Raw genomic sequence first — 12,211 nt, forward strand, 5'->3', positions numbered from 1 at the left:
AAATACATTAAGACTTTTAAGATACGATAGATGGCTAACTCTATTAGCTGGCATTCGAGAGAAAATAACTAACTCTGATTTTTGAAGTGTCATTCTGCCTATGTTTATCAACATTAAAAACAGTATTTCTCATGGGAAAAGAGGTAAAATGTCATACTGATTTGAAATAACAGAACTGCAAGGAATATTAAAAATTCTAAATGCATTTCAACAATTTCTAACACAAAGACATTCTTTAAATAAGAATCTTCAGCACTTTGATGTTAATAGGTTCAATTTAACAGGCATATATCTTACACTAAATGTGCCTCTTAGTTTAGCAATGAATACTGTAATTTTCATGGGTTCCTACCACTTTATTAATGTCCCCAGCACTCATTTTTGTATAGATTATATATACATATGTATATGGAAAACTGAAATGGTAAAATTTAATCTCATCCAGTTCAAATCAATGCTACTATGTCAATTAAAAAAATCCATGAAATCCAAATTCTTGATATTCTTAACAATTATAAAGACATTCTATTTTAAGGAGATTTTGTGTGATACATTCCATATGAAAAGCTGATTTATTCATCATATCTTTCATTCACTGACATTTTGGTAAATATATTGTTAATTTATATTCAAAATGACCCAAGACTCTATAATTCTAAAGTATTTTTGTATAATCAATTATGTTAAATTGTGTAATAGCTTTAGTTATATTATTTTCAGTTCATTTGCTGAATTACTAGCAATTCATTTTGACAAATATTTAACAAGTACCTACTATAACCTCAAGACTGTGCAAGATTCTTTAACAGATGAGAGGGGAATTCCAAAATAAGAATAAGACGTAGCCTTGCCCTCAAAGAGAGGGACTAGAGAAGACAAAAAAGCCAATTGTGGTCTACCTTCCACCTTTAAGTAAAAAAAAAGTAAGTAATACAGATAATAAATATTACAGTCCAAAAAAGCAAGAGATCAATTTGGGAACCTGAGTGGCAAAATATGAGTGACAGAAGTTTTGGAACTGGAGCTGGACCTTGAAAAAAGGAACAAATTGGGGAAGGGAAAAAGCAGAAGACTATTCTATGCAGAAAAAAAGAGTATGAACAAATTATCAGAGATGAAAATGATCTGGGGTTTTATCTGTTGCTTTTTAGCAGAGTAATGAGGATACTGGATGGGCTAGAATTGAAGGTTCACATGTCCATATTCATATGCTATCTATATAGATAAGTATGTATGTGTGCATGTATATATAAATGTGTGTATATGTATGTGTGTCTCTCTCTCTATATATATATATATACATATATTATATACACAGATATACAGGTATGTGTTGTGTGTATAGCATTACAATTAACCATAATATTCACTTCTTGATACTAGGGAATTTTTTGCAATGATATCTTAATGCTTTCAAATGTAAGCTATTGTTGGAATTTTCAAAAATGTTACAAGACTACACATAAACATCCACACAAGCTGAAAATGCTCTGCTTTGATAACTTTGACAATCTACAACTTGTATTGTGGGCAGGAAAAAGACTACTAAGTGAAATGAGCAAAATACTAGTTTTAAAAATTTATTATTAAAGTCAAGAAGCAAATTCTAATACTGTAGTTATTCTTCTCTGAAATAAATCAGATATAAAACACTGTCATACTGTGCACTAAGTCACAAAACATCAAGAAATGACTTTAAAATTCATCTTAAACATTAAAATGCTAAAAATGGTCCCTAATTTCTTGCTATTTTAAATTCTGCCATCATTTTTACTTTAATTCACCATACCATCGTCTATCAAGAAAGCTAAACATGACAAGCTTGAAAGTGATGTACAGAAAGATAAACAGAGATATTATAATACATTTTAAATATAAAATTATCTGTAGGTTGACATAGTTTAACTCAATTAAATGTTTTAACCCTGCAAAAGAAGAGAAGAAACCGTCTTCATCAAAAGTCAAATACTTAGCTAAAATGGCGTTTTAGATCCTGTGAAAAGAAGCAAACTTTTAGGATAAAATGGGTTTGTGTCAGCTTACTTCTCTATCTAGTCCAGCTGCCACCGTGATAATATCTCCAGTTTCATTGTTGATTGTAAACATGTTGGGTGAAGAGCTGCTTGGAGCCTGGGACAGGATTCTGTACCTCAACATTCCATTGAGGGCATTCGGATCATCAGCATCAATTGCAGTCACTGTCATCACATATGTTCCTAAAGGAAGAACAAATGTCAGAGAAATAGTTAATTCCAGTTAACCAGAATTACAGAAAAGCTATGGCCTTCATCTACAGACTTCAACTTACTTCCTTCGATAAATTTTAATTTTTTCTCTTACTTAAAACAAACTTTTTAGACTCTCTAAATTTGAGAGACATAAATTTGAAGTGCTATGTTAGTTTAAAAAATACCACTTTATGTCTGAGAAATTGCTTTACAAGATATCCATATTTCTAAAAGTTCCTATGTACTCTTACCTTTCCTCAGGCAATCTTAAAAAAAATAGGTCAAACTTATAGTCTGTTAATCAAGGATTTACAATTAGAAGACACTTTAGAGATCATCTAAACCAGAGATGTCAAACTCAGGACCTCTCCAAACCAGATTAAAATGAAGCTGAGAAATATTTAGTAAAATAAATAAAAATACAATAGAACATATGTAATGTTAAATGTGGTTCTCTAAGTTAATATGAACCCACAGGGATCCTTATGTAGGGTTTAGTGGACCCTGTTTCAATTTGAGTTTGACATCACCGATTTAGACCAACCATTTCATTTTACATTTGAGGAAACTGAGTCCCAGAGAGTTTAAGTGACTAGCCCATGCTCGCATGAATATTACATGAGAGGCCTTCTACTCTAAAACTTAGTGTTCTTCTGATCTATCATACTCCATCATCAAAAGGAAATGAAATAAGTCGTCCAAATTTTATACCCATTTTATAGATGATGAAACAAATTCTAACAGGCAAATGACTGTCCCAGGGTCACAGAGTTGTTTAAAAAATCTACCACATAAACGTAAATAATAAGTGTGCAAGATCTAGTGGTATAATCTATCTCTATACAAATAAAACAAAAATGAAACATTTTAAAAAACAATGATTTAGATTTTTTCCTAAACAAATCCTTAACATCCTGAAATATGAACATACATCAATTAAGAAATCATGAATGATTTTTTTCTCCTTTACATCATGTTTTAAAAAGATGTTATTCTCAAGCTAAACTTAAAAATCTCATTCAAGTAGTTCATTTGAAAAGGAGAACAGCAGTTTTATTTAAGTTCCAGGTATATGCCTTAGAGATTTTTTCTTTTTTCTGTAGTTGAACCATGAAATTTTAACTCTTTCGCCTGTGTACTATATCTTCATTAGTAAGAAGTAAGTCACCACCAGTATTCTGAAAGAGATTACACAGGCAGCAACGCTTAGAATAGAGTTCAATTTAAGGGTCATGAGTCACAGTACTTTTAAAGTAAGACGAAGGATAAATAGTTGTTGAAAGCATGAATGAATAAATTAAAATGTTTCCCAGAACTCCAGAAGGTACTGGTAGCTCATTCATGCACCCCTATTTTTTCATGCTAGCACTAAGAGAGAAAAAATATGGGAGAATTTATGTCAATCATGACCAGTTGGAAATGGAATTATCTTAAAAGAGGTAAATTAAGAGAGAGACCAGTTGTTTTATACTTAAGTATTTAACTATTTAAAAATAATCCCATTATAGTCAACTTTTGATTCACATGTCAATAGAGAAGAGAATAAGCCTTTATTAAGTACTCATTGTATTTGCTGGACATTATATCAAACGCTTTACAAATATTATCTCAATTGATCTTCACAGCAACTGAGGTAAGTGCAGCTTTTGTCACAATTTTATAGTTAAGGAAACTGGGGCAGACAAAAGTTAAGCAATTTGCCCAGAATCACAAAGCTAGGAAATGTCTGAGGCTGGATCTGAACTCAGGGGTTTCTGTCTCTAGGCCCAGGATTCCCTCCACTACTGCCTCTCTACCAGAAAAGAGAAGCAACACAGAAAACCCAAAGTAATATTTCATGAAAGATGTTATTTTTGTTTGCGGAGTGTTTCTATTTGTAAAATGAAATATCTAATTTATTTCTATATCTCAATTTAAATAAATAATAAAGCAATATTATGAGAACTGATCTAGGCTAACTTCTTACAGTCCCCCTTTACTCCAAGTTTTCTGCAGACGCTATTGAGGGAGTGACAAAGGGCTAGAAATTAGACTTTAGCAAAAAGAACACATACTCAATTGGTTTAAAGATGAGGAAACTACTTAGTAAATTTTAAAGCATTATAAAATACAAGTTACTATCATTCTAGTTCCTACTGAGGTAGAATAGACAAATTTACAGTTTGTCAATGAAGGACTCTGTTAAGTAACAAACATAAAACATCTGAAATCTTACTTTAATATCATACAAACAATTTTATCAGTGTATTAATGGCTGATGAGGTGTTAGTTTATTATTAATTATGCCAGAGGATTCCAAAGTGATACCTGATGAGGTCACCTAAAGAACACCTAATAACAGCCTCTTGTTAACTAAACAACTGCGTAAGCAAGAAAGCAAATGCATAACGTACTATCTAGGCATCTTTATGGTGTGGTATAATTTTAAAAGTAATGGTGGAAGCTCACCTTGAGCAGGTTATTATTAACCTCTACAGTTTCTTGTAACTTGCTGATGCTACAGGAATGATATTGTAGGAATGATGAATGATGGTATCAGAATTCAGAGAAGGGAAAAATCATTGTGGGCTGGTATAATAATCTTTTTTCATTTATTTTAACACATATATTACTACTCCCTCTCCATTATTTGTGCCCAAAGCATCCAGAATAGAAGAAAATAAAATTAGACACCTGTGACCCTTAAAACACTTTATAAGCCACCTCTCAATTAAGCAGCATTTCTTGATGAAACCTGCAAATTAATCTCTTCAGATACCTGGTTTTGATCCTTCAGGAACTGTTCCATTCCAAACCTGGTGCAAGAATTCTGGTCTGTTATCATTCATATCAATGACATTGATGACAATGTCAATGGGATTCTCTACTTGATTTCCATTTATATCCACTGCATGTGCCCTCAGCTGTAAGAACAATCAGAAAACAAAACATTTTTCACTAGACTTAAAATAAAACTAGTGAACAGACCAAATTCTTATGTTGTGAAAATATTTTGAATCCATCGCAATAATAAAAAATAACATTTCCCATCAGCTTTTCATCATATTAATACAGCAGATTTAATAATGATATAGCTTTAGGTTCTGTTTTTTTAAAGTATTTTGTAGAATGGAAAATGTACAAAGCAAGAATGAGAATTTGGGGAGGAAATGTTTTCATGGTACACAAAAATATTTTAAGTCTTAAGTACTTCTTTTGCTCAAAAACATCACGTAACATGCATTTTGCTTTTCAAATCTAGTACTGTTTAGTTCAAAATACAAATACACCAGATATTTGTGATTTCATCAGGGCAGGGAAGATTAGGTATTATAATTCCCTCTATTAAGGCAAATTACAATCTGTCAGCAATTTAGTATATACAGAAGGTCAGATATGTGCAACTGGAAGAGGTCTAAGAGAAGTACAATGATTTGTCCAAGGTCACCCAAGTAATAAGCAACAGAAGTAGGTTTTCTTGATTCTAAAACCAGCTTTGGTTGGTCTCAAGCTGAAATAAGTTCCAGGGATATGCCAGAAGTGGTATTTAAACCCTGGTCTTCCCAACTCCAAGTCCAACACTCTGTCTACACATTACACAACACTGCCTCCAGTGTGAAATTTAATAGATACAACTGTAACTGAGTATTACAACTCCGAAAAAGCAAATCTTAGCAGAAAACAGTGAAATTTAACATGCACTATTCAACACAAAAGTGAAGCAGGATATCTACAATTACGAGTCACCAAATATCTTACATGAAAACGTGCTATCTGCTCCCGATCCAAGGGCTTTGTCACTGACAGCTGACCAGAGATAGGGTTGATTATGAAGATACCAGTTGGAGGTTGGTCAGCTCCTGGTCCAGTCACACTGTATCTCAGTGAAAGATTTTTATCTCTATCAGATCTAATCTAGGGATCAAAAAGACAATCACATTAAACCAAGAAGAGACTAAATGAGCTCATTATCGAAAGTATACTTTGTGAGCTCTCATTCCCTTTTCTAAGTATAAAGTTACTCTCTCTTTTTTCCTTCCTTTTTCACACTCTTTCTTTCTGTCTTCTTCACTCCCTTTCTTTCTCTTTCTTCTTCATACCCTTTCTCTCTCTCTCTCTCTCACCATATTTTCACAGAAAAGTCACCTATAGAAAACAAGCCACAGCACTGAAACTCGTTTTTTCTTCTTTGTACGCTATTGTTAGGCTTTGAAAGAAGATGGCCAATTTATACAAGGAAGATGGGTCAGCATTTATTTCTACTAGAATTCTACCTAGACATAGTATAAAAATAGTACAACTTTAGGAGCTTTATGGTTTTTTAAAAGTACCACCTCCTTTTCTGGAGGGTTCTTGGATTCAATGTCTTAAACTCAGAAATGTGTTACGTGTCTTCATCACAAGATTTTAAATGATTTGGACACAAATGTTTGTCTATAATACTTATTTCAAGGAGCATCATTTGTAAGCTCACCATGTTCTTACTTAAGCTGGAAGTCAAGATTCTATGTGTGTCTGAGGTTCTGACATTTACCAAATCACCGATCATTCAACAAGTATTTATTAAGTGAATCAATGAACATTTATTAAGCACCTACTATGTGTCAAGCATTGTGCTAAGCACTGGGGATATTAAAAAATAAAAGAAAAAGGCAGAAAATAGTCCCTCACCACAAGGAGGTTCACAATCTAATGGATTACCTATTATTTTCTAGGCATATAATTAGGTACCTGCCCTAGATATAAGTACAAAGAATGAAAAAAAATCTCAAGTATCTTACTTTCCAATGGTATATAGAGCATACATAGAAGGTAAATAAATGCTAATACACACAAGACTGTCAAAAACAATAGTGTAAGAGGGAGGGAAATAGTAATTAGGGCAGGATATGCATGCATGCATATATGGACCAGAGGGACTCTATGAGGTCAAGGTAAGGAGAGAGTGCATTCCAGGCAGGAAGGATGCCCAGTACAAACACAAAGACATTGAAGATGGAGTGCCTGTGTAAAGAGCAGGGGAGAAGGTCAGTTTGACTGGATTGTTCAATGTAGGAGGGAGAGTAATGAATGACCAGTGAAGCTGAAAAGATAGGTTGAGGCCTATACAGGGTTTTAAAAGGTAAATAGCAGAGTTTAAAATATTATCCTAGAGACAATGGGAAACCACTGGAGTTGAGTAGAGAGTCGTATGATTAAATCTGCATTCAGGAAAACTACTTTGGCAGCATTGTCTAGGACAGACTGCAGTAGAGACTACAGAGGGGAAACAAAACTCAACTGGGAAGTCATTACAAAAATATAATAAGAGCTAGTGAGCCTCATAGCTGTGAAAGTGGAAAAAAGGGGTAGAATGCAATTGACGTTGGGAAATAAAAACAAGAAGTTTGGTAAATATCCTTTACCCATTGTATCTTGAATTAGAAAAGGATTTTGAAATCTTTTAGAAATATCAAATCAACTTTTGGCCCCTATTTGTGAATAGGGGAGGTGATTTTTCCTTCTAGCCTAAAAGGAAATATTAAAAAAAAAACATTTTATGAAAAACTCATTGGGCTTAACAGACCCCAGCTATAAAATGCAAACACTCCTGCAAGGATTAATGCTCATCACAAAGGGGCACCTGGAGGTAGGAGAGAGCTTTGCAAAAGGAAATCACAGAAGAAAACCTTCACAGCCTTGGTACTTCTGCTCAAGGCTCATCTACTGAGAAAATCATAAGCAGTCAACGGATGTTGTAGATAGGACTCTAGAGATATAACTGATACATTAAATTATTTCACTTGTAGGTTTGTGTGTCAACTTGATACACTAATAAAATGAGATTTTAAAAAATTAAGCACAAAAGATTTGCCAATAATCAGTGACTGTAGAAAATTAATGACAAACAAAAATGGTTAACAAGTATTTGTTAAGCACTTTCTAAGTGCCAAGAACCATATGTGAGGCATTAAGGATATGAAGACAAGATGAAAACAAAACAAAAACACTTGCTTTCAAGGAGATTACATTCTATTACGGGGAAATTTACATATATGTATAGATACATGTGTATCTATACGTATAGCTACATACAAGCAAACATACATGCACATACATGTGTATAGACACATGCATACATACATATACCTATTCAGAGATAGATAGGCTATGAATATTTACATCCCAGAAGTCAGCAAACAGTACAAATTAGAGCTTGAATAATTTTTGGATTGTCTAGACTTAAAAAGTGGAAGAGAAAATGATAATAAGGCAGATTAAACTTAAAAGTTGTATCATGCTATTAAACATTTACCAGCGTACCCAATGCATAAAAATACAAAATATATTATAAAAATAATTTGAGGGTATAGCAATTTGGGAAATAAGGAAAACCTAGTGAAGGAGAGGTATTTTAACTGAGCCTTGAACAAATGCAATTAGACAGAGGTGAGAAGACACAGCATTCCAAACATGAGATATAGCCTGTACAAATGCTCAAAAGCAAGAGACAGAAAAAATGCCATGTATAGAGAACAACAATACAGAGTAGATGAGGAAAAGTAACGTGAAATAAATCTGGAAAGTCAGGATAGAGTCAAAATGAGAAGGATCTGAAATGCCAAAAAGAGAAGTTTATACTTTAATGTGCATTTCTGAACCATGTATTTTCTTTCAATAAATGGGTCAGTACTTTTTCAGTAAAGATTAAAATATGTGCAATTTTTTGCACCCACTGTAATTCATGCAAAATAAGTAAAAATTAATCTTCAATTGCTTATACCAAGCTTCCTTTGACATACACTCATATACACCACCATCTGCATTTATATCAATTGCTTGTTTCTCAATCTATTTTCCAAGTGGAAACGGCATGGATCCAAGTGTAGAGAGCTTGGCTTCGGCTGAGATGAATAACGCAAGGTGGATAAACTGTAAATATACAATATTTTGAAGAGGGAAAGAGTATACGTGACTAGAGGGATCAGGGAAGGTTTCCTGTAGGAAGCAGAACTGGAGGAAGCTAGTTTCCAAAAAGCAAGGTGAGGATACAATGCACCCTGTACAAAGATACAGAGGTTAAAACATGGGAAGTCAAACTTAAGAAAGACTGACTAGGTTAACATGGCTGGAACACAGAGTGCATCTGTGATGGAGTAAGGTCTTGACAGCAGTCTGGAAAGGCAGGCTGGAGTCAGATTATGATGAGCAAAGAAGTTTTTATGAATAAAGGGAACAGTGAGCCACTAGAAATTCTTGATTAGGGGTCTTGATAAAATGCTTCAATTTCTATTTTGGAGAGTAAATGATTGCCAGCAGGCAAATCTTTTAAAAATACAGCAAAGGAGCACACTGCCATGGTCTGTGGACCACCCCTCTCACCCCAAACAAAAATAAAACAGAAGTTTAAGTCTTCTTTTCAACAAACTGTTGTTCTTACTCTAAAATTCTGCTAACTTACCCTAACTAGCTCCTGAGGAAAAGGCCCTCTGGAGTTTTCTGGCAAGTTGATTGGCGGAATGACCCAGTCTCTCTTCTGTCTTTGTAGATAGCCATTATGACTTGATGAATGCCTTGGAAACACAATTTCTTCAATTTCTTGAGGTTCCTTTGCATTAAAAATGATTAAAATTAAATAAAATGTTGCTATGGATATTAGTACAAATAATATCTTCACATATATTAGTCTTATTATATAACTAGGACTTTATGACAAAACATAATGGATAGACAACAAAAAGCATCCCATTTTACTGAGAAAGAGAAGGAAAATCCTTTTCTCTCTAAAGCCCTATGAAAACAGTAAAAGTAAAACAAACAAAAAATGACAAGAACAATAAATAATCAAACAAGAGTTAGGAGTACACTGTTGATTTGAAAGCTGAATCACAAGCAATTCTGCCCCACAAATGTGCAGACTAGTTTCTGTTTCAATAAACTAACTGCATAGTACTTAATATTCAGCAATGTAATTGTTCCCCTTATATATTCCTCATTAGTTGGAACCACAGTTCAGGTAATGTGCTACTGTACATTAAATTTAAATCTTGGTGTGCTAAAATATAATTTGAGTTCCAAGAGAAGTTTAATACATACTGGTGAGGAATGTCTCAAATATTTATGACCCTATTAAATCCCACAGAATTAATGCTGTAATTATTCTAAACCTATGTCAGCCATGATGGATGCTATGGATGACCCACTTTTCACACTGGACATTAATCTCTGTGGGGTGCCAACATTTTCTTTCTGTTTCTTTCCATATCTGCAGACATTTTAGCCATTATCACTTGCTGCTTCTGTGAAAGTATGTACATTAGTTGGCTAGCACAAACCTATTCAACAAAAGCATGACTTTTCAAGTCATTAGTCAGTAGCTTCCTTCTCCTCCAATAAAACAACATCAACACATATTTTATTAAATTAGAGTCAACTGAAGAAATCCCATCATTATCATTTGTGATAACAAACGCTATTTCCTACCTACTTATATAATATATATATACACATATATAAATACATAATATATAAATTCTCTCTCCATGCATCAAGTAGCTTTTCAGGCCTCCTTAAAAATTTTGGAATTTAGAATGTTTGGGGGCGGAGGAGTCTTTCCCTCCTCATTTTTTCTAAATAAAACTAAAAGAAACAGAGTATTCAGTAAAACATTATCATAACAGTTTAGTGAAGGAGTTATTTATTTAACTGTACTCTAATGGGCTACAATTAAGTTATTTTATCTTGGTTCATAACAGTTTCCACCAGAGGGAGTATAGCTTTCCTAAAAGTCTGGTTGGTATTATAAATAATTCACACTCTCCAATTTGATTATTAAGAAACAAGACAAACCCAATACTCCTTGCCAGGAATGCTTTCCTGCTTTTGCTGTAAATCTGCAATTCCCATCTAATAAACTTGATGGATGATACCTTGCAAAGAATTGTTTATTTTGTGGTTATATTTAACTGCTTGAATAAATACCATAATGCTTTCAAGAAATTTAAAAATAAAGAAACAACTACTTGCAATTTAAACATAGCTATAAATCTCAAAATGCAAACAAATATTTGGAATACAACTTTTATATGCTTAAAAATTAGTCTAAATGTCTTGCAAGACTAAAATAAAGTGATATGATATTTTGTTGAGGTGACTACAGTCTGAAATTGATTTATGTACTAGTACTCCAGTAGTATGATATAAGTCAAAGAAGTCCAAGTTATGCCTTAATCAGATATTAAGATACAATCAACAATGATGATTTGCAAAGAGTACCTTCACCGGGTTGTCCGTGATTGTCGGATTAAGGCTAAGTTTCACTGCCATTTGCCACTTTTCCTGAGTTTCTTTGTCCTGGGCATATATCAGGAATTTAGCATGCTCTGTAGCAAGTGGAAAACTTCTTGCTGCGTAGACCACTCCATCTTCATCCACCTTAAAATCTCCTGGTTCACTGCTTTCATACTGGACTTTCCTTTTTCCATTGCAGTTGCTAAAGTTCACTGTAGTACAAACCAAAAATAGAAGAACAATTACACTGTAGGCAATGTGGCTAAAGTATATACATGCATTCAGTTTAGTTTTCGGGGAAAAATGTAACCCAACTTCCCTCTCCCCCAAATACTATTTAACTATTGTCTAGCCTAAGGCAAATGATTTGGTGGATAGAGTGATGTGCCTGGAGTCGGAAAGATCTGAATTCAAATCGAGCATCAGACACTGATTAGTTGTGTCTCCCTGGGCAAGTCTGCCTCAGTTCCCTCAACTGTGAAATGGAAATAATAGCAACTACTCCCCAGGGTTGTTGTGAAGATCAAATGAGATAACATCTGTAAAAGTACTTGGCATGGTGTCTGCACATAATAGGTGCTATACGTGAATGCACATTCATGCACTTCTATCTAAAAATTAAACTTCAGTATTTTTTATTCGATTTGTCTACTCAGAAAGTGTTATTAAGTTTACCACTGGCATCTTCATTAACAGCTAGTTGAGACTTATCATTTCATTCCTATGTAATTTTA

General features: G+C 33.7%; 1 protein-coding gene across 1 annotated transcript in view; it reads right to left on the reverse strand.

Moving 5' to 3' along the window:
• Positions 1-12,211, reverse strand: part of CDH2 (cadherin 2) — a 259,007-nt gene that overhangs the window by 62,248 nt on the left and 184,548 nt on the right. Inside the window, exons 3-7 of the mRNA XM_072604465.1 lie at positions 11,463-11,689; positions 9,649-9,795; positions 5,967-6,122; positions 4,987-5,131; positions 2,044-2,216 (exon numbers count right to left, since the gene is read on the reverse strand). Coding sequence (XP_072460566.1) covers positions 2,044-2,216; positions 4,987-5,131; positions 5,967-6,122; positions 9,649-9,795; positions 11,463-11,689 — 848 coding nt within the window. The remainder of the gene's footprint in view (positions 1-2,043; positions 2,217-4,986; positions 5,132-5,966; positions 6,123-9,648; positions 9,796-11,462; positions 11,690-12,211) is intronic.

The sequence above is a fragment of the Notamacropus eugenii genome, chromosome 4, assembly GCF_028372415.1.
Source record: "Notamacropus eugenii isolate mMacEug1 chromosome 4, mMacEug1.pri_v2, whole genome shotgun sequence".
Taxonomy (NCBI): Eukaryota; Metazoa; Chordata; class Mammalia; order Diprotodontia; family Macropodidae; genus Notamacropus; species Notamacropus eugenii.